Source organism: Zosterops lateralis, assembly GCF_965231275.1.
Source record: "Zosterops lateralis genome assembly, chromosome: 13".
In the NCBI taxonomy this organism is placed as follows: domain Eukaryota; kingdom Metazoa; phylum Chordata; class Aves; order Passeriformes; family Zosteropidae; genus Zosterops; species Zosterops lateralis.
In genome coordinates, this window is record NC_139773.1 from 13885940 (window position 1) to 13911816 (window position 25877).

The 25877-nt window shown below is 50.5% G+C and overlaps 1 protein-coding gene across 2 annotated transcripts; it reads left to right on the top strand.

Annotated features, from left to right (window-relative positions):
- The first annotated feature begins 686 nt into the window (after nucleotides 1-686).
- On the top strand, nucleotides 687-19170 carry KLHL25 (kelch like family member 25). 2 transcript variants are annotated; one of them, XM_083871305.1, is made up of 3 exons: nucleotides 687-856; nucleotides 10828-12658; nucleotides 17485-19170. In XM_083871305.1, exon 2 carries the CDS (start codon nucleotides 10845-10847, stop codon nucleotides 12612-12614), a length of 1770 nt encoding a protein of 589 aa, XP_083727431.1. In that variant the 5' UTR covers nucleotides 687-856; nucleotides 10828-10844; the 3' UTR covers nucleotides 12615-12658; nucleotides 17485-19170. The 2 variants fall into 2 exon arrangements, with proteins under 2 accessions (XP_083727431.1, XP_083727432.1); XM_083871306.1 differs by lacking the exon at nucleotides 687-856 and adding an exon at nucleotides 6334-6421.
- Nucleotides 19171-25877: the final 6707 nt, after the last annotated feature.

A 25877-nucleotide genomic window follows, 5' to 3' on the forward strand; every position in this document is an offset into this window, starting at 1 on the left:
CGTCCCCCCCGGCTCGTTGCAGATGCCGCGGGTGGTTCCAGGCCGGTGTCCGTGCGATCCCAGGCCCTGCCCAGCTCCCCACAGCCAGCCCCGGGTCCCGCGGGCGGGCCTGCCACCTTCACACCCCCCACGCACCCGAATCCTGCCCAGGCCGGCGATAGCACAAATCTGCCTCAATTTTAGCCGGGTTCTGCTGACTTTCCCTGCCCCGCTGCGGGCGCGGGCCGCGGTGGGTGAGGGAGGGACACGCGGGGACATCACCGCGCGCGGTGCCCATCCTGAGGGACAAGCCCGGGCAGGACCCGCGGCGCGCTGGCTGCGGGGGCAAAGGCCGGGGCAGAGGGGACGGGTGCCAGGGCCGGCTGCACGGGGCCGAAGGGCAGCGAGGCCGCTCTCCCGGGGAGCCCCAGAGCGGCCGGCGCGGGGCCCGGACCAGCAGCCGCAGCTCAGCAGGGCCGGCCCGGCGGAAGGCGGCCTCAGCCCCGGGCACCGACGGCTCGTCTCGCCCCGCCCACAAGCTGCCCTCCCACCCTCCTATTGGTCTCTTTCCCGGCAGGAGGCGTGGCTAAAAGCAACGTCACGAGAAATACTCTCGCTGATTGGTGGCGGCAGCGGCGGGTGGTCCCGCCCCCGCGGTCCCACGCGCGGCCGGGCCCGCCCGGCGGGTACATTGTGCGCGGGGCCGGGGCCGCGCAGCGCTGCAGCCCCACAGCCCTGCAGCCCACAGCCCTGCTGCCCTGCAGCCCCACAGCCCCGCATCCCAGAGCCCTGCATCGCTGCATTCCTGCACCCCGCAGCCCCGATCTCTGCATCCCTTCCACCCGGCTCACGGAGATTTCGGCTCGGCCAGGCGGCGGTGAGTGTTTCCCCCCCAGATCTGCGTTCACGCTGCCAGACCCCCTCCGGGCGAGGGGCTTGCCGGGGTTCGGAGCCGCGGGGGCGGGGATGTGCCGGCCCCCGACAGGAGGAACCGTGAGTGCTGGCCCGGTACCGGCCCGGGGCTCGCTGCGGGTTTGGAGCATCGTGTGCCATGGGCAGGAAGCGGCAGGGAAAGGTTTAGGAAGGGGAAGTCTTTTCAATTCTAAAAAAAAATTTAAAAAATAAAATTAAACCCCAGCTATTAATCTCATGAATGTGAAAGCCAGGTGGCATTGCTTTTTGCTTTGTTTTTTTCCCCCTCACCCGTCTTTCGTCTCTCTCTATATATATATATCTCAAAACTGCGCTCCAAAGGACGCAACTTCCGTGGCCTCTGATGAAATCAGTTCGAACAGGCCTGTCTAGAGGAGTGAGCAGGTTTGTGTGAGTGACAGAGCTGAGCTGACAGAGGAGAAAAATAGTTCTTCCTCCTTCTCCTGTCCTCACGGGCCCCTTTGCAATAAAAAAAAGTTTAAAGAGTCTTGTTTGGTAGTTGGATTTTCTAATTTTTTTTTTGTCTTTCTTTTCTGTATCTCTCCACTTGTAATTGTTGGGGGCTTAGACCAGCCAGACCTGTGTTTGGAAAGTCTGCCCTCAGCCTTGCATAAACAGACAGATGAATGTTTCATACGAGTCCCAGTGTCATGACTTCTCTGTTTTCCTTTCCTGGCAGTCTCTGCATGTGTTCTCTTGTGATCTGCTGGAGTGATTTCCTTAGCCGGGGTGCTGTGGGCTTTTGTAGCCTTCCTACAAACGTACCTCTTCCTCTCCAGGACAGATCCAGAGCCACAAGAAAAAAATAAGCAGCTCCGTAACCTTTATACTTTGACAACTTCCCTTGTTTTCCCTTCTTCCTTCCTGCATCTTGTGACGCTTGTTTTTATTGAAGTTACCTTGGGAGCAACCCGAGATGTGTCACACAGCCCATGTGTTCTGGTGGTGGCCAGCTGCTGCTGTTGGCTCAGCTGCTCTGGTGACAGTCTCCGTCCAGAGTTCTGAGTTCTCCTCTGCCTTCTTGTCTCTGCTCCTGATCTCTCCTGTGTGCTCTGCTCTCTGTCCATCTCTCTGAGTCTGATTCCTTCATGCTATAGGACGCCTTCTGGGGCCTCTCTGTTTTCCTGGTCCTGTTTTCTGCTCCAAATCAAATCTTATCTGAAAACATGTTTTGTCTCTTTTGTGTCTTTAACCCCAGCCATCTGCTCTGGCTTATCTTTGTGATAAGCCCAAGTAAAGCACTTGGGGAGGAGGCATAGGTGGAAGTCTGCTCTGCAACAGGAAGGTGTGAGGTGGCACGAGGTTCTCAGAATTAAAAGCAGAATGAAAATTGCTGCAGAATTACGCCATAATGTGGACATGGGAGACTGTAAGCAGCTTCAGCACTGAAGAACTTAAATTTCCCATTCCTTTCTTGTTCATTTTCTCAAGTATTTGAGGATTGTTGTCTGAAGTCTTCCTGCTTCAGCATGTGTGCAGAGTGTGATGTGCTCTCATGTTGTGTTTGGGGCAGGCTCAGGTAACTCAGTCAGAGAAGTTGGTGTCTCAGATGTGCTCCTGCAGAGGAGTTAAGGCCAGTTGAAAATGGTTTCAGTGAAGGAACAAGGCAAAAGAAATTTGTGAAGGCGACAGCTTGGGGAGAGATGACAAGGTATTGCATAACACGTATTCCAAATGTGCATAAATGAGCATGAGTCTGATCCATAAGATGGTTCTTCTGGCTCCAGAGGGAGTGCAGGACATGGTCTGGTATGGAGATAAGGAGTGTGTGCATATCTGTGTGCACATATGCACATGTGAATTATGATAGCATTTTTGTCCCTGTGGTGGTGACCAACCGTCCCCAAAGCCTGCAGGAGTTCAGGTCCTTCTTAGCAGTCAGAGGAGGTTTTAGGCAGTGTTTAGGAGGTGGATGAGCGAAACAAGAAGGGCAGGATGTGGCCATCTGTGGAGGTGGAAAGAGGATAGGCAGAGTTGCGAGGTGGGGATGGAAATGGCAGCGTTACAGGGAGTGTTGAGCAGTGCCTTGGCTCAGGCATGAGTAGGTGGAGCAGGACAGGCAGAGCTGGCCCAGGGTGTCCCTGGCAGCCAGGGCTGCTCACTGTGCTCAGGGACTGTGGCAGGGGCAGCTTTGGAGCCGTGTCAGCACTTGAGCTGAGGGCTGGATTTACTGCCCACTTTCACAGACTGCAGTTGAATTGCAGTGAGCGTAGCTGGCGTTGCTGCAAGCAGTGGCTGCAGGGATGCTGGTTGGGAAGCATTTAGCTGTAACAAGCCACCCCAAGCCCCCTGGCCTGACCTTTAACCACCATCACATTGCTCTGTCTTTGCTTATCAGCTTTATATCCCCGCAGTGACTATTAGTATCACTCCAGCCAGAACAGACAGCTCTGTCTTTCTCCCCTTTTCTTGAGCCTGGGAATGTTGCATGTCCCATAACCGCTGTCTATTTGCTGACCATTAGGCTTTGCAAAGACTACTGGTTTTGTATGATAGCCTGTCACATTGTGGCGAGGCAAATTTATTACTGTACCACACTGGCAATCACTCTGGTTTGCTTGCAGTGAGTGCAGGATGCCTGGGACAGCCTGGGCTGCTGCAGGGATGCCACAGTGGCACAGAACTTGCAAGTTGAGTGCCTGGTTTGAATGCTGTATGAGTACCGAAATGGAAAAATCAGAGGGTTTTTTGTTCCTTCTGTCCAGAGGGCAATTAGCAATGCCCTGTCTTGCAGCCCCAGACCCTTCAATATCTGTCAGTGCCTTACAATCCAGTTGGGAATGAATGTCCCCCATGCCCAGCAGCATGAGGGGGTTAATCCATTCAGGAGGCGTGAGGACCTCCCATCTCCATGGCTCTGAACTCCAACCAGAATTGCAAATGAGCAAACCAAACCTGGCAGTTGCACCATGATCTCCTGCCTGGCAGGGGAGTGGGGAAAGCAAAACAAAACCCCAGCTTAACTGGCCAGGCCCAAAATTGAAATCCTGCCCTGACAGCAGGCAAGCAGACAGACCTGTTTGGTGTGAGCATCCATGACAGGGCTTTTGGTCAGCCTGGCTACTGGAACACTCAGCTCTGCCAGCCTCAGAGCTGGGAGAGTGGGAGGATCTGAATAAGATCTCTGGAGTCAGCAGCTGCTGTGGTTATTCTGGCATTAATTTGACGTACACCACATCTCATCTCCTAAACTCTCCCTGGGAAGTGGCATGTGGTTCCTCTGTGTTTGAAGTACCAAAGGCCTTTTGCCTTTGCAGCACATTAGCAAGTTTGGCTTGCTTGAAAAGGACTTTATCCTGCCCAGATGAGGCTGGGGTAGGTACTGCAATCAAGTTGACTGTTCCATTCTGGGCCCTTTTTGGGTATGGTTTGGAAGAGGGGATTGTGAACTCGCTCCCCTCCTCTGCAACCCCCCATTCATTTTGCAAAGCGCCTGTGATTGATCTGGCAGAATGGGATGTATTCACAAGCAGAGCTGGAGGGCAGCGGGAAGGACAAAACCCCACCACAGCCTCTGAAATGAATCACGGGCTCTGAAAAGATCCGCTGGGGTTAAGGCGTAGCTGTGAAAAGCTATTGTCTGGAGCCTGGACTGTGGCTAAAAGCATTATTTATCCCGATTTGGGTAGTGGTTGTAGGAGGGCGTGGTATTCCCAGGAACAGCAAAGCCAGTGTGCTTAGTGGTGAACATGAACTTTATTTGATTGTGTCACAGGTAGTTCGAGAAGCTTTTTAGAGTATCTCAGCTGCAGAGTAGCAAATCCAGTGCCCGATTTGCAAATAGAACTGCATGAGTTGCATGCAAAGAGGATTTCCTACAGGTATTTTTATTGTGGTTGGAGAATGGTTGCCTTTGACTCAGATGAGTGCATCTTATAGATTTGAGGCACTACAGCCCCTTTTACCAGCGCTTTTGTGCAACAAAACAAGAATCTCATTAATTGGTTCAGCTTGGCAATAATGTTCTGATTTTCTATCAAGTAAGTGGCATTCAGTAGATTCTTGTGGTGGCTTTAGGCTCGGAGTGGAGCATGGGTTTAAAGGGAGGAATGGTGGGTGCTGCTGAAAATGGGATATGACAATATGAGTGGGATATGAAACTCATACTGAGTTTCTGAGACTGAGTTTCAAAACGTTCAGATATGTACCCGGATCTTCTCCAGACAATCTGATTCCTGGAGCCTACAGAATTGGGCTTGGAAAACCTCCCAGTTTCTGTCTGAGCCAACAGAAGGAGCCTTTCACATGGTCTCTCTGTTTTCTGTCTAGGATGTACAGGCTAGCCTAGGAAGTGAGAAAATGAGAAGAAATGATAAAGATGCCTCCCATTCTCAGAGGCTGGGGCAGGATCAGAAATTCTGCACTCGGGGGATGGAGTCAGCTGCCTTTCCTTTGTTTGCCTGTTTGCAAATCTGGTTTTGTTTCAGGAGTTTGTCAGGAAGGGCAAATCCAGAGTGATACCCTCTGATTCACAGAAGTTACGTTGTCTGAATTCCAGCCTGCAAAATCACTGTTGCATCTTTGCTGTGTTAGTCATCCTGAAGAGAACAGGAACAAATTTGGCTGACACAGGCAAACCACTAAATTCACTGAAATTGCTGGAGATGAACCCGACCTGATAGAGAGCAAAGTCTGCATGTAGGCACACAGTGTGGACAGAGCAGAGGGCATGCCTGGGAGATGATGTAGTGAAGGTCCCATGCTGCCCACCTGGCAGCAGCCCAGGCTCCACACTCAACAAGTGTGCTGCTGCACTAAATGCCAGGTGCAATTTTAATTCCTTTCATCTCAAGCACTCTTGACAGAAGAGCATTATTAGTATTGAGCATTTCAAGCAACTCCAGGCTGTGTACCTGACGGTCCTCTGTGTTATGTAAGGACAGGAAAATCATCTGATGACATCTTCACATTTGTTCCTTCCCCTTTCTTGTTTTTTATGTCTCTCTTCCACCACCCTTTCCTGTTTTCACTTGGGTTTTTCCTGCTTTTGAAGCTCAAGCTGCCTCTGAGTACATGAATGCCTGCATGTAACAGATCCCCTTTCTCAAACCTTTTGATGGTCTCCAGTGTTGGGAAATGGCATCTGAAACACAGCTGTATCTGGTTCTGTGTTTGACAGCGTGGTGCCTCACTGCTCTTTCTCCTGCACAGTTTTGCAAGGAGGTCTTCCCTGTGAAGACAACACAGTAGGTGACTTTTATATTTCTACTTTGCTACTCGCTACAGTAAAAAGGGAAAAATTGGTTCTATAGCAGTGATTTTTGGCCTGGGATAATGCTGCTGGCCTAAGCACCAGGTGGTGGAGTCCATGAGAGCATTGGAAAGGTACAGACATTTGGGATGAGAGAGCAGGCACATTACTCATTAGTAGAAAATCGATCCCACTGCTTTCAAGGAGAAGTTAAACTTTGACTGAATTCAAGACAGTGTTTCACCCCACAGGGTTGATATTGTGAGATGGAGAGAAAATAAAGATGAGTCTTATGCCTGCTGTCACTAGCCATTCCAGGTGGTTCTGCTCTGATTTGGAAGGAGTGTCTGTATGTTGTAGTGCAGCCCATGCACAGAGAGCCCATATGGCTTCTTGGGAATGAAATCTGCTTCAGTGTGAGGAGCTTTGTCCAGCTCTTCTGAGCTGAGCCAGCAAGGAACCTTACTGCTTATTTATTTACTTATTTACACCTTTAAATAGCTCATGGTTGAGTGGGGCAAAAGGAAACATGTTCTGCTTGCTGCTTCTCTCATGGCTGAAACAGAAAGCGCCAGCTTTGGATCACAGGACTTGGGGTCTTTGTTGGTGCCTTTGTGATTTTGGGAGAATCTTTATAAACTCTGTAGTTCTGCCCTTCTAAGCAGAAATTATACCCTGAAGTCCCACTGAGGAGCATATTAATCACTCTCAAATCTTGTCCTCTTGAAAGCAAGCAGGATCTCAGCTGGTGATTCCCTGCACTATTGGAGATTTGTGGAGAGCCTGTTGGTTTGAGATGGAGGGGGAACCCCAAGCCTGGCTAAATATAGTTCACGTATCAATAGCCTTTCTGAACTATCCTCTCGTATTCAATTCTTTTGTTATTGGGGACAGGGCCTGATACAGCTTCAAAGTATCTGTCTAAGAGGCACTTGGATTTTTCAAGAGGTGGTAGAGTGTCTCCTGAGGTTTTCCTAAAGGATTTTTCCAGCGGGGCTCTGAAAGGATGACCCATCAGCTTGGGAGGGAAAGTCTTCTGCTGGGATGTGGTTTGTAGGAAGCCAAAGGCACTCAGACAGGAGAGCTGTGATTCTTCATGTGAGGAGTTTGGCCAGCTCTGTGCTTTTGTTTTTCCCCTTGTTCTCTTTGCAGGCTTTGTCCTGTCCAGAGAGACTGCTGGGGCGTTTTCTTCATGAGCTGAGATTTGAGGGGTCTTTTCTTCTTCAGCCAACTCCTTCCCTCTTTCAGGATTGCTGTCTGCCCTGTCTGGATGAGTGGAAGGATTTTCAAAGCAACCTTATCTTGCTTTGCTGGAAAAAACCTGTCTTTCTCATCCTGGCTGTACAAAGGCTGCAGACAGCCAGGGGAATACTACAGCCAGCAGACAGCATTGGATAGCTGTCAAAAAGCTGATGCCCCTCTGCCCTCATCCATATGGAAGAAGGATTATTATCTGCCTCTTCGTGCAGTAAGATCCCTTTAAAAGGTTATGCTGTAGATACTTATTTTTTCAATAACTGCCTTTTGAAGGTAAAGAAATGAATGCAGTGTGGAGAAATTCAAGCCCCAGTTTGTTCAGGTCGTGCCTTCTGCTGTTCCCATTGACACAGCTGTTCCAGCAGCAGCTCCGTGCATGATGGAAGATGCAGCTGGGAGCTCTGATAACCCCCCAGCTCTCATAGAGCAGGTGAGAGCTTTCAGGGGCCACTGACAGGTTGCTTTGTGTAAAATACTCCTCTTTCAGAGTGCTTCTGCTTTTTCTCTTTAGCTCCGTGGTTGGGTAGGGGAGCAAGGAGTGTGGTAGGGGCCAAATTGTGCTCTGCAAGCATCTGCCTCAGAGAAGTGCATGTGTCACAGGTCCAGCCTGCTCGTGGCTGCAGTTAAACATGGCTTAAATCGAAGCACTGCTGTGCACATCATGAAATTGTAGAAGACACTTTGCCTACAGGCTTCTGAGGTTTGTCAGCTGCTACATTTTGGAAGAAACCTGCCAGATGAAGTAGCTGCTGCCTTCAGTTTCTGTTTGTCTGATATGGGTGAGATGATGCCAAGGTCTCCGGTAGACTCTGACATGCAGTGAGGGGAAGGTTTAGTGTCTGCCACTTTTCTGCTTGTGCCCAGCTATGGCAGGATCCAGGAAGCCCTCAAAAAAAGCTGTTTGGGTGTTGCTGAAAATCACAAGCAAGGCTTTCTGGTGAGATGGCTGCACCCCAGAGTTCAGGAGTTGCTTTAGTTTCAGTTTAATGGTCTGTCTAGTCTTACTTGTCTGACCAGTGACATCCAGTGTCTTAACCCTGCTCCAGGAGAGGCCAAGTAAAGGGGCTGTGGCTGTGGCCTCTTTAGCTTTCAGAATTCCAGCTGCCCTGGGGGCCAGTTGGTGACAACATGATAGAAAGAGCAGTGCTGGGAACTGGACTGCAACCTGCTAATTTATTCCCTGGATATTTTTCAATATTATATAGGATAGAAATATTATTTGCCTCTAAGTTCCCTGGGATAGATATTTGATGCTGGAAGTCTGAGATTTGAAATATATTTTGTGTGTGTGTGTGCACATGTGTGGTATATATATGTGTCCTTAGATGTATGTATATATAAAAAATGGCTTTGTTGCAGCATTTATATAGACATTTCAATTTCTAAATGACCTGCTCCTTCCACTCTGAGTAGTTGCTTTTAATCTTAGTGGCAGAAAAATCATTGCTGCCTTCCTGCAGTCTCTGTGTTTGTTTCCATAGCTGTCCTATATAAATTGCTTCTTTTTTTGTGCATAAGCAAATCAAAGGTTAACGCTGAATAGTTGACCTGAGCTGTGAGCAAAGAAAGCAGTAGCAGTGGCAGGGTGGTTTCTGAGGTTGTAGGAATAGGAACCTAAATCAATAGCTTTTAGCAGACTCATAAATGTTTCATTTGTATTCCTCGCTTCAGCATTGACATGGGAATCCAAATAACCCCTTAAATTAGTGTTGTTCTGTGCTGGGTGTAGATGTTGGAAACATTTCCTTCAGATGCACTTCAAAGTGCTGTTCCATAATGGCATTTTCCTTCCTGTTTTGGAGCCTTGGTTCTGCACAGCCTCCAGTTAAGAGTGAAATGAGTTTGTCAGCCAAGCTGCAGGAGTTTGGGGCATGGACATGGACATATCCCACCCCATTACCCACATCAGTGTTCCTGCCCCTGACTCGGAGGCCGAATAGGAGTTGTGGCTGCTTGGGTAAGCTGTTGTTTCTGCATGGAGAAGCACAGAGACTTTTCCCTGGACTGTGACACAGCCCTGAGGAATGAGTGAGGCCTCGAGAAGACCAACCTCAATAACTCTTGGCAGCAGGTGGGGAAGGAGCAACATGCCCACAACTGTTTGTCTAATTCAGACTCTTTTGGAGGCGCTGGAGAAGCAGGGGCAGGAAGCTCATGAGCAGAGCCTGAGTCAGGCAGTTTATCTGGCCATCTGCCTCCTCCTGAGGTCATCCACCCACGGAGTGTGGGAGGGTTGAGCAGCTCTAGGTCACTGCCAGGTCAAGGCTGTGACCTGCTGGCAGCTCAGGAGCGCTGCATTTGCTTTCTCAGCATTTTGTGGTTTCCTCCAAGACCCCAAGGCTGGCTGGGGAGGACAGGGCTCATCTGCAGATCTTGTGTTTGCAGAGTGGAAAGACCCTTGAGAAACCCCAGGCTGCAAAGAGCAAGTTAAAAAAAAAAAAACATCCAACCAACACCAACAAAAAGAACCCATCTAAAAACCCTTCCCGAACTGTCTTGTCTAAACAATTCAGTGACTGGAGTGAAGGTTGACCCCCTTTTGATTTTTTCAGGTTCATTTTTCAAACTTTGGGACAACTTCTGTATTAACTTCTCCTGTAAGAGAGGTCTGTGCATGGGTATCAGTCTGCTTGTTACATGGAGAACAAAATACAGCTGGCTAAAGTATTTTGGACTAAATGACTTGGATTTTATCATCTAGCTGGTATTAATTTGATTAGTCCAAAGGGGTTTTCTTCTACAGAGAAGGATTGGTATCAGGTAGCACTTAAGTGAAATAGTAGCTAATAAAAGCCTTGTGTTTGATTCTGCCTGTCTGGTAACAAGCATAATTTATGTATTTCTTTTGTCTTATTCTGATGAGACTCTGTCCGGAAAAATGTTTAAGTCACATGAGGTGTCTGGTGAGTTTTACCATCAAAAAGTGCAACAAATGGGTTTGGTAAAATGGGCTTCTGCTGGTAATTAAATATTTTGTAAATAAAACCCGTAGCAGTTGTTTTTCCTAAACCTGCAGTAATCTACATGAAAATCAGAAGCCAGACTTGATTTCTGCTGAGCCAAGAACAGACCAGTGCCCTTTGTCCTGGATAGTCTGCTCTCTCTGTGCTGTTTTCTAAGGAAAAATAACTCTTCTGTGGTTTGCCAATACCCTCTGGGGGCTGTTGAAACAATCTACCACCAAGTTTGGGGTTTGATTGCCTCACTTTGTTGCTCCTTTGTTGAAACCAAAGCAGAATTTCCCCCTTCACCCCTCTCTGCCTTCCTGCCCTGCTCAGCCTGAGTTAAATTTTTTGGAGGATGTGAGTGTGCAGGAGTAAAGGGCCGTGCAAGGCAGGAGCCACAGGGATGTCACCTGGTGCTTTGAGGTCCACTGGCAGCATACCAGGGTTGGATAGCAAAAGTTCTCTATGCTTTATATCAGTGAGGACAAGGGGATAATGGTTTCTCTGTTTGTCTCCCTGCAGGGAAGATCTTGGCCACCATGTCTGTCAGCGTCCACGAGAACCGTAAATCCCGCACCAGCACCGGCTCCATGAACATCTTGCTTTTTCACAAGGCCTCCCACCCAGACTGTGTCTTGTCCCACCTGAACACGCTGCGGAAGCACTGCATGTTCACTGATGTCACCCTTTGGGCAGGGAACAGGTCGTTCCCGTGCCATCGGGCAGTGCTGGCTGCCTCCAGCAGGTACTTCGAGGCCATGTTCAGCAACGGCCTCCGGGAGAGCCTGGATGATGAGGTGAACTTCCATGACAGCCTCCACCCCGAGGTGCTGGAGCTACTGCTGGACTTCGCTTACTCCTCTCGGATTATTATCAACGAGGAGAATGCTGAGTCCCTGCTGGAGGCCGGGGACATGCTGCAGTTCCATGACGTCCGAGATGCAGCGGCTGAGTTCCTGGAGAAGAACCTCCACCCATCCAACTGCCTGGGCATGATGCTGCTCTCGGATGCTCATCAGTGCCGGCGGCTCTATGAGCTCTCCTGGAGGATGTGCCTGGTCAACTTTGAGACTGTTCACAAGAGTGAGGACTTCAACAACCTCTCCAAGGACACTTTGCTGGACCTCATCTCCAGCGATGAGCTGGAAATCGAGGATGAAGAAAAGGTCTTTAAGGCTGTCATGCAGTGGGTGAAATATGACCTGGATGAGCGGAAGGCTTATCTCCCAGAACTTCTGAGGAATGTTCGTCTGGCTTTGCTTCCTTCTGAATGCCTCAAGGAAGCCTTGGCTTGCGAGGACTTGATCATGGTGGATGAAAGGAACAAGCTTGTCCTGGATGAAGCTATTCAGTGCAAGAAGAAGATCCTCCAGAATGATGGGGTGGTCACCAGCCCCTGTGCCAGGCCTCGCAAAGCTGGACACACCTTGCTGATCCTGGGAGGACAGACCTTCATGTGTGATAAGATCTACCAAGTGGATCACAAAGCAAAGGAAATCATTCCCAAAGCGGACCTGCCGAGTCCACGGAAGGAGTTTAGTGCCTGTGCCATTGGCTGCAAAGTGTACATCACTGGAGGCAGGGGCTCAGAGAACGGGGTCTCCAAAGATGTTTGGGTTTATGACACAGTGCATGAGGAATGGTCCAAAGCTGCCCCAATGTTAATTGCTCGGTTTGGGCACGGCTCAGCCGAATTGGAAAACTGCCTGTACGTGGTTGGTGGACACACCGCAGTAGCCGGAGTCTTCCCTGCGTCTCCTTCTGTTTCCTTGAAACAAGCAGAGAAGTACGACCCCGTATCCAACAAGTGGATGATGGTGGCTCCCTTGAGAGACGGCGTGAGCAACGCTGCGGTGGTGAGCGCCAGGCTGAAGCTCTTCGTCTTCGGCGGGACCAGCATCCACCGGGACATGGTGTCCAAAGTGCAGTGCTACGACCCGGCCGAGAACCGATGGACGATCAAAGCCGAGTGCCCGCAGCCCTGGCGCTACACGGCAGCCGCTGTGCTGGGCAGCCAGATCTTCATCATGGGAGGGGACACGGAGTTCACGGCCGCCTCTGCCTACCGCTTCGACTGCGAGACGGACCAGTGGACGCGCATCGGGGACATGACGGCCAAGCGCATGTCCTGCCATGCCCTGGCCTCGGGGAATAAACTCTACGTGGTGGGAGGTTACTTTGGAACCCAGAGGTGCAAAACGCTGGACTGCTACGACCCGACATCAGACACGTGGAATTGCATCACCACGGTGCCTTACTCGCTCATCCCCACGGCTTTTGTCAGCACCTGGAAGCACTTGCCCTCGTGATGAGGGGCAGGGCTTGGGGGCTTGTTTCCAGGAGGTCAGTGAAGGTAAGGGTCTCCACCTTTTAAATTAAAAAATTAACTGTCTTGCCTCAGTTGTATCTCCACACACCGTGCTGAAGCTACAGGTTCCGAGTTGCTCATGAGGCTGTTTTATGGCAAGGGAACATTTATTTAAAAGTGGGATGCAGAGCCAGGAAAGAATAACCAGTTCTGCAGTGTTCTAGTGTAAGTCTGCATAGTTCCAAGGGTTCGCTTATTTACAGATGACCCTCCTAGTATTTTAAGAGATACATCTACATAGATGATTTGGGCTCCTCTCCCTCTGCTCCAAGGTAGCTGGATGTGCCAGCATCAGCCTGCTGTAGGTGAGTGGGCAGATGTATCCACATGTGCTCTCACCATGGAATACTTCCTGTTCTCATGCAGTTGAGGGAGTTAAGGTTCCTAAAAACACTTGTATGTGACTCCTGGGAGATACCAGGGCAACAAGAGCTTTGGATTGTCTCAGTAGTTTGATATTTTTGCTGATTTTCTGGGTGATCTATTAAGAACTGGTGCATATCTAGGAAAGTGACCCTTGGAATGCCAGCAGATTCTGGTTCTCTTTTTATGCTCTGTATTTACATTTCAGTGGGTAGCAGAAGCAAAAGCACAGAAGCCACGGTGCATTTGATGGTCTTGGTGTTTATTTATCATCCAAACTGTTGCTTGTTAAATCAGAACTTCTGAGACTTCTGTGTCAGACCTGAGTGGGAGGGAAGGGGTTTTGTAACCAGAAAAAGAATGTGTTTATCAGTGTTTTGGGTTGTGTGAGAATGAGAAAGTTGGTGGAAATCCATGATGTCGTGTCTCATTCTGGCGCTCCAGTTTTCTCTTGCTCAGGGAAGATGCTACTGCAGTGCCCCTGGGACAGGGTTTCTAGTCCCTCCTCTGTCCTTCCCAGTGGTGTGTTTGGTTGCCATTCTGGTTGTCAGTGTGGCTCCACAGAGCTTTGCATGTCCTCACCAACCTGTGCTGAGATGCAGCTGGCCTGGCACAGCCCAAAAACTCTTCTCAACTTGCATTGCGAAAGCAGATGGTGACACAGACAACACTCGGATAGCATCATCTTCCCAGGAAGTCAGTAACACCTCTGCTAGCTCAGTGTGCTGGTTTCTCAGTGCCAGCAGCACACACAGCCCTGCTTTGGTGGTTGCAGCCTACATGCCAGCCAGCTGAAGGAGCTGGGAAACCCTCACGTATGGGTGTGGGATTGTCAAGCTTCACTTAACAGTTTTATTTGGAAAGTGGAGACTGTGGGGAGGGAAATTCTTCCACAGACTCATCAAAATCCACTTCACTTAATACAGGGAAGAAAGAATGCTGCCCAAACCCTCTAACACCCTCTCACTTCCCTGCTTTCCACTTGGTGTGGTTGGTGTGCCTGGGAGCCGCCCAGTGGGTGAAATTGCTGGCACCTCCCAGTGATGATCTTTTTTGATGCCAGATGGGAACCAAGGAGGAGTTCTTGGCACCTAAGCCAGGCATTAGCCCAATGTGACCACCTGCTTTTCTCAGGTGGGAAAAAAATCACCCAGGGCATTACACTGGCCTTTGTGAAACACCTGGTTTTAACATGGTTTGGACCACCATGTGGGCAGGGCAAGAGTGGAAGGGGTTAAAATGAGACCTTAAAGTGTTTTCCAACACTGGAAGATAATGGCCTTTCCAAATTCTCCTCCTCAGGCGTTGCCTAGCATCTGTCACAGTGGCTCAGTAATCTAATTAACTGTCACTCGGCTATTAAATATTGCAGCAAAGACTGTGAGGACTCCATCATTTTCAGCTCAGGTCAATGGGGCTTCCCTTTAAGAGCCATCCTAGAGCTGACAATTAATTTTCTCTGGTAGCAGATGCGTCTGAATATTAAAGCTCCACACCAGCCACATGGCTGGGAGTAGGAACAGGGAGTAGTTTGAGATGGGAGTTGATTCCTCAGCCACTGAATAAAAAAAAGTCTTCAAAGTCACAGTGATGTTATTTTCCTCTCCTACCTTTTTTCCTCTGTACCGTATTTGGGTTGTTCAGACCTAATAAATAGCTTTGTGGGGGTTGTACTGATACTTCTTCCCCCCCTCCCCATAATTAGGAGCCTGACACAAGCACAGAAAACTAGGAACTGCAAATAAAACTGGTGAAAAGTCACTGTGTGAGGGTTTTATGTGCTTTTTTGGCTCTGCCTCCAGTCTTCAGTTAAAAGAACTATTTAAAATACACGCAAGCTCTTGCCAGAAAGAATGTCTGTCCACGTGATTTTTCTAGAGTGGGTTTGGTTTTTTTTTTTAGTAAGTCATTGTTATGGCCTCAGCCACTGTGGCAGCTCTGTACATAAAGCCCCAAGATGGGTGAGTGAATGTCCCTGATGTGCACATGCTGCCCACGCTGCAGCAGCCATGTCCCATGTGCCTGCCTTGGCTGTCCTGGCTGTGCAAATACTGCGCTTGGGACCTGGGGTAGCTGGCTGTAGGATCCTATGACTCTGATCCAGTTCACCCCATTGTCCTATTGCAGGTCTGGCCAAGGGTTTCCCACTATGGAAGGTCTCTGCTCAAACACTTGATTTGGACCTTATGGGATCCTTCTTCAAGTAGGGATGCCCAGAAGGCAGGCTGGCCAGCACCTGCCCAGTTCTTATGGAACTGCCTCCCCTCACCTGGAAAAACTCAGGAGCAGAGCAAGGTGGGCTGGTGGGGAAAGACCTGGGCAATCACATGGCAGGAGACAGTAGTAGTCATGGGAAAAACAACCTCCTGTCTATAAACTAGTCCCTGAAAACCAAATAGTCTGTCCTTGACAAATGTTGATCATAAACCACCCAGCCTGCTTTTCATATAAAGCATTAAAGTGATCAGCTGGAAATGCTTCCTCGAGGGCATGGCCTTTGCCCTTCCCAGACAGAGCAGGGGCACCTTTCAGCAGAAGTCCCAGCACTGCTGCCAGGGAGGCTGTGTGACATTAATTTAGTGCTTATTGCCCACAGTTAATTCCAGGGATCAAGTGTGATTAGCAATATGAAACGTGAAAGCCTCATCCCCTCCCACCCGTGGTGGTGGAGCCACAGGGAGGCAAAACATGACAAATGAGCACGGGGCTAATGAGGACTCTGTGTTGATAAAGACCAGTACAGCCTAGCCTGGGGGAAGGTGGTGGGTGGTTTGTCACAGGCCTGTGCAGAGACAGTTGATGGGGACAACTCAACCCCCCTCCCCAGAGGTGACTTCAGGCAGCACCAGGAACAGGTTCTCCAAGCTGCCTGTCTCCACATTAAAGTGGCTTCTCCAGACTATCTGTCCTGTGGGACACTCTCATTTTCATGGGGCAGAGTCACAGATGGGGGTGGGATGGTCACTCCAGATTCCATGGTCCAGCCAGGAAAGGTGAATTGGAAAGGGGAGTCACTGCATCCCTTGTGCTGCCTCCTGAGCCTCAAATGCTCTGCTGGGGTGGAGAAGTTGGAATTCCCATCTCCAAACAAACAGGATAACCCAAACCCTGTAGCATCAAGGAGCCAGGGGTTCCCCTGCCCAGAGGTTCCTAAACAGGTGCTTTTTAGCTCAGTCCTTACAGTCTTCACCTTAAGGAGCAGAGGCTGGTGGCTCAGGCACTGATTTCTGGGACACATCCAGAAGCTCAGAGTTGATTTTGGGGCTTCCACTGGAGCCCTTTGGTGCACTTAGCTCCCATGAGGGCTGTGGGTGGGACCAGCAGCTGGTGCCTGCCTTTGGGTGGGTGCTGAGTGACTGAAGCTGAAGGGTTTTGAGGCTGTTCTGGCTCCTGAAGTCTGAACTTTGGCCCCAGAGCTCCTGCAAAGATTTAGGCTGTGTGCCAGGCCCTGAGTTGTATTCCAATACCACACTCACACTAGGAATTGGGTCAGTTCCATGGCTTTTCCTGGTTATTATATTACAGCTTAGATAAGAAGCCTTTTGCAAAGACACTTTTACAGCTGCCTGGTGTGGCTCCCTTCCACATGGAGCAGTGCTTTCACCTTGCAGCATGCATCATTCTCGGCTCCATCTAGGGAGCCCTGCTCACAGAAAGGCACCTTCCCATGCCAAGACCTGTGTACCTGCAAAGAGCAGCCCCAAAAAACCTCAGAATAATCTCCTGGCTCCTAGAGGCTGCTGCTCACCTGCATGCTGCTGGGGTGGGTGGTTGCTTGCAACCTGCTGGAATTCCTGGAACAGAGTCACAGCTGGTTTCTCCCTGTGGCTCCTAGGGAAACCCATTTGCATGTGCATAATAGGGAGGCTGGATAAACAGGGATTGCAGTTTCTCTGCTGCTGCTGTTCTTTCCAAGTGGCTGGTTGTCTCTGAAGCCAGTTTATCAGGCAGTGTTGGAAGGGAGTGGCTGGCCTGGGGAGGAAAGTCGATGAAAATCAGGCTTTTCCTAACCCTGGGCAGATGGAAACATGTGCAGTCTGAGCTTGGCCCCAGACTGTATTAATCAACCCCTTGGAAATGTCAGTGATACGGATGTTTTTGGAGGAACCCGTGGAAAAAGAGAAAAAGGGTCTTTTTGTTTTGTCTGTTCCAGTTTTTGGGCCCTCCTCCCTGCCCTAAAAAAAAGAAGAGAGTGAAAACTTTTCCCTCAATTTTTCATTCCCTTGTCATGTCCACAAAAGTTTGCTACCCAGCTCTGAGCCCTCCCCAGCTGAAGACCCCCTCTCCTCTCTTGCACAAACAAAGGACACCCTGACTCCTGAAGAAACCAGCTGCTTTCCATCTCCACCCACCTCAGGGAGTCGGGGTGGGGGTTACCCCAGTGAGGGCTATGTGTGGGCTGAGCTGAGCATCACACCAGTTAATGAGCTTTCTCTTTCCTTCCCCAGATGCCAGAGTCACATCCATGTCCCCTCTCTTGCCGCTGGAGCTGACGTAGTGACCAGGAGCCTCCTGTCCTTCCGCACAGGACTCCGAGGCAACTTCCACATCCCTTCCTGACACCAGGATGGGGGGCACAGCTGGGACCCCACTGCCAGCATCACACCAGGGGTCACCAAGGGCTACCCAGCCCCACCACTGGTCACTGGCCACCCTGCAGGGGTGGCAAGGAGCCGAGAGCACTGCTTTGCCGGGCACGGGGATGGCTTGTGGGCTCCTCTGGACCAACATGGCTGGGGGGATGGAGGCTGCATCTCTCGGCAAACATGGCTGGGTAGCCCTTTCTGTTACTCAGTTGGGGGGGTTAAGAGATATTAATATGTTTTTCTCTAAGGCAGTGAACTTGTCATTGGCAAAGCTTGCTGCTTGGGTGACTTGGAAGTGTTTGTTAAAAGGGAACAAGGTGAGAGCACCTGGCTCTCCCCATCCTCTGGCCATTTCATGGAAGCAATGGCTATTGAAATATTAAAACATAGGAGCTTGGGGTGGCTGCCAGCAGCACCAGGTACCGTGACAAAACAGGGCAGATGCCTTTTGATTTGTACTTTGAGCCTTTTAAATTTTCTCCCCCACCCCTTTCCTGGCTGCTGTGATTTGGTCAGAGGCTGGGTAGCTCCCCACACACAGCTGCTGGGAAGAGCACGGGGCTGTGTAAGAGTGCCAAGGCAGCAGCACTGCTGCCGAGATATTCCCCAGATAAAGCCCACTGCATGCTCAGAGCCGGTCTGCTGAGCTTCCCTGTGCGTGGGTGAGGCTCTCATTAGCAAAGGAGCAGAAAAAGGGGTGCAGTGGGGAATGCTTGTGCCTTGGGAAGGGGCACCTTGGCTCCATGTCCTCAAAGGGAGAGCAAGAGGATTAGGGTAGCATTGCAGGGTGGGCTGGGGAGGGATCCCTCTCCTTCCTGCTGCACCCCACATCCTGGCTTCCCCTTGGAGAGATGTGAGCATTTCTGACTGTGCTGCCTGCCAGCAGTCGGGCTGAGGCTGCCCCAGGTTATCCATGCATGCTGGCTGCCAACTGTGTTTGGGATTATGCATCCAAGAGCTGTCAGCCCCAGCCATTCCTCATTTTGCTGTGGAGTCAGGCACGTGGGTTTCGGCTGTCAGTGCAGGGATGCAGCTCCTGACTGGCGTCTCTGGGGCTGGCCACTGCTGAGGACTGGTCCTGCACAGCATCCTGCTTCCCTGCACAGCAGATCTCCAGATTCTCCAGGCTCTCCTCTCGCCCCTGGATGAGGCTGGGCTGTAGCCTGGCCAGCTGAATGATGCAATGCCGTGAAAAGCCTTGACACAGCTTCAAACAGCAAAGGTCTTTTCGGAGCAGCGGGTGCCCGTGGCTGCCGGGAAGAACACACGCTCTGCACAGCCAGTCTGCAATGTGCTGGATGACGTTTATTTACATCTTCTAGGCTTTTTTTTTTTTTTTTTTTTTTTTTTTTTTTTCCCTTCAGCTGCTTGTGAACTTTTAATAAAAAATGATGATCTGGGAAACTGTTTGTGTGTTTTTCACAGGAGTCTTCCTTCTTAAGTAAGTTGGATTTAAGTTTAATAACAGGGCCGAGGACTAATAACAGGGTTGGCATTCCATGGGGTGGTTCACAAACAGCCTCCAAAGCAACCAGCCCAGCTGTAATTATTATTGCTTCAGTGCTTGGGAAACTGAGGCACAGTGTCAGGTGTCTTGTCCAAGGTTAATGGTAGATCTGGGAATAAAGTCCAGGGCTCCTCATGTCCTGAGGACATCTTGTGGCTCTCCATGGCTGCTCTCACTCAGCTTGGCCATGCCATGATTCCAGGAGAACTTGCAAGTCTGCAGTGCTAGTAACACCTGCCAAATAGGTTGAGGGGCCCAACACAGACACAGCCATACTCCTGCAGGGACAGCCAGTAATTTCTGAGGAAGACAAGAAGAATTCATGCTTCTGTTTTCCTTATTTGCCTTCTCTTGGCTGCTGCAGCTCCCAAGAAAGGGGCCTATTGACAGGAGAGATGGGGTTTCCAGCTGGAGCTCCTGTCCACGCTTCTCTTCCATGTGCATCTCTCCCCATCCCAGAGGAGCTCCCAGAGGCACAGAGAGATCCAGCCCTGCTTTGGGAACACTGTGGGAGGGTTTTCCCTCCCTACAAGACCAAGCTCCAGCTGTGCTCAGGGCTGGGACTTAGGGAACATTGCTTAGAGCAGCAATTTGGCACTGGGCAAATTTGTATTTGCCTCCTCCTCTGGTAGCAGAGGCTGTGTGGCTTGGGAAGCAAAACTTTCTGTGGGTGTTATACAGGCTCTCAAAGGGATTTGGAGCCTGAATTTTTGAGCTACAGAGGAGGCAAGGGATCTGTCCCCTTGCCTGCAGGAGCTGTGTGGGCAGCAGCATTAGCTGATGTGAGCTGGGTAGATATGAGTGTAAGGCTACATAGAAAAAGCTCATTAAAGACCCCTTTGGGAAAGCAATTCAGGGTAGAAATCACTGTTTGATGAGCAGGAGAAGGGGGGAAAAGAGGAGCGGGGGATGTGAATGAAATCCTCTATAGTTTTGTTGATTCAGGTTTTATATGGGACTCTGGGACTTTAAATAGCAGCTAAGGGGGCTTTGCAATAGGCTTGCTTTGATATGAGCCATGCAGAGACCTGCTCTTTTGTATTTATTCTGGAGCTTGCCTGAGAGACAATTCAAAAGCAATCAGCAGCTGCTGTGACAGCAGCGACCTGTTGCTATGGAATTAAATGTAATGAGAAATACAAAGGTTTCTTGGTTAGCAGCAACAGAATAAGAGGGGAGCAGGAGATAGAAGTGGATGTAACAGAAAAAAGCTACAGCCAGAGTGGGGCTGGCTTTAAATGGGAGGTACAGGGGTAGAAATGTAAATGTGATTTGTTTTCCTTTTCTAAAAGAGCTTTTTCACCATCTCAGCAGGTCAGGCTCAGCTTTGTCTGGGAGCGAGCACTTGGGAAAGAGTCCTGTCTGGTGGTGTTACTGGAGCTGTGTGTTCCCAGGCTCCTGGGAAACAAGCCCACACTCTATAGCCAGCCCTCGCTGTGGGGTGTCAGGAGCTGAGACATCTTCTCCATGAAGTGCCAGGAGCCTGACAGGGAGATAGATCCCTGGAGGAGCAGGGGGGGTCATCCCACACCTCCCTTGTTTTGCAGGGCCCAATCCTACAGGACAGCTGGGGCAGGATACAGCTCCTTTCCACCCACCCTCTGGCCCTGGCTGGAGCCTGCCCATGAGCTCTCTCCACCTCAGTTCCCCAGCTCAGAACAGGGTGCTTCTCACTCAAAAAATCCTCGTGGGAGAAGAGGGTAGGGAGATGCTCGGAGGTGGAACCAGGCAGGCAGCTGGCAAGATCAGACCTCCATCCCCAGGGCCTGAGCATGTTGAACGTCCCTGGATGCAAAAGGCTGATACTCCTCTATGTATTCTTTAAATGAAACTCATAGTGCCTTATTGAGTTTTAAATATGCATTTTCCCAGCCTGACCCCAGCTGCCCTTGAAATAATACTGCTTTGCAGTGAAGCCCTGGAGGGAATTATCATCTGAGCCCACTCCCTTTGTCATGAGAGTCAATTAAAAGCAGAGTAGCTGGTGATTTAATAGCTCTGGTGTCTGAGGGAGCCCCACATCCATCCAGAGGCCGGTTCTGGCATTTAAACATAATTGGAGAAGAGGAGCACTTTTTTCCAGCTATCCAACATGTTTACAAATTCATCCGTGTCCATACAGAGCGCTAACTCCTCCTGTCCATGTCCTGTCATCTTCTGCACATTAATTAATGGCCCAGCATTGAGCATTCTCCTTGCAATATATCCCACATTGAAGTGTTTTCCTGTTTCCCCATGCACCTTTTCCCTTGGGGTAAACTCAGCAGGTTTTAATCTCTGAAGACGGTCCAGGCTCACAAAATGCCATGCATGGAAATGCTGCTCCATAAGCAGTGTTGGAGTTAAGCTTGCAAGAGCAGGAAAAACCTTTGCCCCCAGCTCCCCACAACCAACTGGGAATCTAACGGGGCCCAATCCCTCTTGCCCCAGTGCAGAGCAGGAGAAACCTTTGCCCCCAGCTCCCCACAACCAACTGGGAATCTAATGGGGCCCAATCCCTCTTGCCCCAGTGCAGAGCAGGAGCCACAGGCAGCAGTGCTGAGGGCCCCAAGGTGGGAGCCAGCAGCAGGGACTCCCAGTGGGAATGAATAGCCAAGGCTGAGCTCATTTATTCTTCCTTCCTCACAGTCTCTCTTTTCTTCCCTTTTCACCACCTCCTTATTTAACATCCTTGGCTGTTGTGCAGAGCCCTCACCCTGGTTTGCAGCACTGTGACCTACTTTGCTGCAACGTCCCGACTTCCTCACTGAAATCGCCAGCTCCGAGCCCACCCAATGCATTCAGTGTTTCTCAGCTGAATAACAGATCCAATTAGGTGGAAAAGGCCTGGCTTTCATGCTGTCAGTGCCTGGACATCTCACTCCCTGCTCCCCAGCACACACTGCACCACTGAGGGCCACAGCTCACACACAGGGCCCCTCTGTGTTTGTGTGTCCCTCACCAAATAAAGTTGGGGGAAGGGTTCAAGAAGACTGATCCTGGTTACTCAACCTGTCCTTTCATTCTTCCTGACAGTCTCTGAGGACTACAGAGCTCAGGAATCAAGTAATTCATGGGTTTTCAGTTCTGGCTTTCTTGGGAAGGTCTCCTTTCCCAGCAGAGTCTGGGGAAAACAGTCCATGACCAGGCCAGGGTGGCACAACTTGTCCTTGTGAATAAACACTAACAGCCAGAAAGTGATTTAATGACTGATAGAAAAAGACCTATCTCTCACTCCTGACATCATACCTATCCCCAGTCCTGTGGGTTTATCCCAAGCAAACATTTTAATTCTGCTTTTTACTGCTGCCATCACTCTTCTTCCCCACTGCAGCAGGGCTCCTTCTCCCCACAGCCCCAGCAGGCAGCCAGTTCTCATGGTCCTGGCTCCACTCCATCACGGGGGATAGCTGCTTGTTAAAAGGGATGAGCAGAAACCAAACAAGGAGGAAAAAAAGCCTAAGGGCCACCGGGAGAAGCCCTTTTGGTTTCTCCCTTCCCTGGCTGGCTGGGAAGGCCTTGCCCCGGAGGCCAGCCCAGCAGCACTGGGGCCCTGGCAGGTGCAGGGAGAGGAGGATAAACACCCTTTTTCACTCAATTTCTGGGTCACGTCTGGAGGAATTACACACGCAGGCAGCACAAACAGGAGCTGCTTTCCCCGTGGCAGCTTTTCCCAGCGCCCAGCGGAGCCCCGGCCGCCCCCGGGCCCCTCAGCCCACGCTGCCGCCCCGCCGGGCCCGGGCTGCTCCGGGCCTCCCCACAGGGCCCCGCTAATGACTCATCACCGCTCCTGCTCGCCTCTAATTAGGCTCATGTCTAATTAGGCTAGCTGGAAAGATGCGGCTGGTGAGAAGCAGCCCTTTGGTGAATGGGAAAGGGGGAAAGAAAGAGCATCTGGAGATGCCCGAGGGAGAGAGGCCGGGCTGAGGTGAGGGGTCAGGGAATGACCAGCAGAGCTGCGGCTGTGCCAGGGATGGACCATCAAAGGAGGAAACAAATCCCCTCTGCACTGAGAGACAGAGGCGTTCCAGCATGCAGGGCGAGTGGGGCTGGGGAAGCTCTGCACCCTTGGGCACCCTTGAACAGGGGCAGGAGAGCAGGCCCTGCACCAAAGCCTGGTTTGGGGGTGATCCAAGAGGTGTGAGGGCAGCTTTAGGGGACACCCACTCTCTGCCCATCCCTGTGAGAGCTGGGGGTGCTCATATCAGTTTCTAATGTCAAATGTTATTTTCCGCTTAATTTTTACATGGTTCAGCCTCCTAAAAATCAAGATGCCGTATTTAACATTCCTGTAGCAAATTAACAAGCCCCAGGTGCCTTCAATGGCAAAGGTAAGTTATTACTTTACCATTCACCTTGTATCTGATCACAAAGCATCTCACTCACTCGCTTCGCTAATTAGGGTTTTGCCTTTCCTTCTCTTAATAAACCCTCCATGAATGAGTGGCCTGTCTGCAAGCCCCAGCCCAGCTTGCACCTGTGTCCTCCCAGACCTCCAGTTTCTCTCCCTGAAGGCAGAGCCAGGACTGAACCCAGCAAGGGCAGCAAAAGGGAAATGCAGATAATGCAAATGTTTAAGGTATCACTAAACCATATTTCCAAAGAGCCTCTCCTGGGCCTGTCAATGCTCCTTTTTGGGGCTCATCCCATTCTAAGGATGCTGTATGGCCCCTTTTAGGTCAATCAATATGCCAGTGAAAATCCAACCACATCCAACAAAGCCACAGAGATATTTTGCTCTAACTTTGGGAGCCAAGGAAGGGCAGGGCAAGAAAGCTGGGATGCTCAGAAACCCATCACTTTTTCTTGGGACTGTCTAAATTAATTGATCCCTGTGGTCTGGAGAGAACATCCATTTCATTGTCTTAGCTGTGCCATAATGGCTCGGAGCATGGAAATTTTGAGCATATGAAATTGTGGAAAGCTGGTTAAGGATAGTCAAATTAATATATGGAGGTGTCCTGGAGCAGTAGGGCCCTTTGCTCCCTCCTCTGCCAAAGGCAATTTGTGTTGCCTCCCCAGGCTTCCACCTGGCTAATGGAAACAGGGGAGTTTGGAGTGCACTGTGCAGGACCAGAGAAGCTCAAGGTGCCTGGTTTGCTCTGCAACCCAGCCTTTCCCTGGCAGGAGGTTGATTCAGAAAGGATTTGATTTCCTCTGTGTGGTTTGCCATCAGTAAATGTGCTGTCGCACCTCCCGTGACCAATGCCTGTCGTATCAGAGCAGCATCTCCTGTTCCCAGCAGCTGCAGCAGCTGTGGTTTTACTGCAGTGATGCAAAGGCTGGAGGTGCCCCAAGGGGTGCTTTTGTCAGGCATCCAGCTTGCAGAGCCAGGAGGGGCCACAGGAAAATGTGCTTTTTAAAAGCCATACCCAGGAGCCGACAGTTTGGGCGAAGGCTTTTATTCAACTTCAGTAAATAGGTGAGTTGGGACGCCTGGGAATACAAATAAAACCAGGACTACTGAGCAGCCGTCGAGATAAACCAACTCTTTCATCTCCTGTCTCACACCCAGGGGTTGCCTGTCTTGGAGCAAGTGCTGCGTGACAGGGTGTGGGTTCAGGTACACGGACGTGACTCAGGCTTTCAGAACAGCATGTGCAACACAGCTGAGAGGAGGGGAAAACACCAGGCAGTGAGTGCACTGCTGCCTAATGGGGGCTGGGGTGCCCTGACGTCTGCTGAGGAGCAGCACAACACCCCAGGCAGCTGACAGCCCAAAGCTTTGATCAATACTTAATTCTTAGGGCTCTTGTGCTGGGTCAGGGGCTGGACTTGATGTTCTTTGTAGGTCCCTTCCAACTCAGGATATTCTGATTCTGTGAATACATATCTGATTCTCCTCAAGCAATCCTTTGTCCTTCTGAATTGTACCTCTGAAGTCAAGGGGAGTAACAAATGGAAATGAAGTAATTCCTCTGCCTCAAAATCAATACACAGGGGGTGAAGGGTGCAGGTATCCCGCTCCTCCTGCCTGGGGAGAGGATGCTGGAGCCCTGTGCAAGACTGGCAGTAGAGGGCCAGCAGTGATCTCTTCTATGATCCAGCAGAAAGTGGTTGTGGGGAAACCCCAGCCACTGTGGTCCTCTGTGACTTCTCATCGTCATGGCTCTGTACTTCTGGCACCCTCTCCTGCCTGGACTGATGCCTGCAGGCACTGGGAACACCATGTACCTTATCATGGAATCACAGAATAGTTTGGGTTGGAAGGGACCTTAAAGATATTTTTCCACCAACCCTGCCACAGGCAAGGAATTTTCCACTAGACCAGGTTGCTCCAAGCTGTGTCTGACCTGGCTCTGAACACTTCCAGGGCATCCAAGCTTCTCTGGGCAACCTGTTCCAGTGCCTCCCCACCCTCACAAGGAAGACTTTTCTTCCTTACATTGCCTCCCCAGGGTAGAGCTGGATACTGGATACAGCATTTCTGATGGGTCTCTTCTTGCAGGAGACATGGGAACACCTAAGCCACACAGCATCGTGGAGCCTGTCCTGTGATGAGATGAAGCATCTCTGGTTCTCTAAGCCAAAAGAACCAAAAACCTCTGTGTCTAGGACTTTTCAGAGCTGTGTTAGGGGTTTACAGGAAATCTGTGCCATCAGGCAGCACCTGCAGCCCCCAGACTCCCATTGTTCTCATCATGGGGCTGAAGAGGCAGAGAGAACAGCTGTGACATTTCCCCTTCTTGTACAAGGATGAAAAGCCCTGTGTGGGGGGAGAAAAACCCAAGGAATATCACATGGCCATCCGTCCTTCAGTAAAATACAA

What these genes read in the sequence shown, in the direction of transcription:
- KLHL25 (XM_083871305.1), top strand. Translation starts at nt 10,845, where the DNA reads ATGTCTGTCAGCGTCCACGAGAACCGTAAATCCCGCACCAGCACCGGC.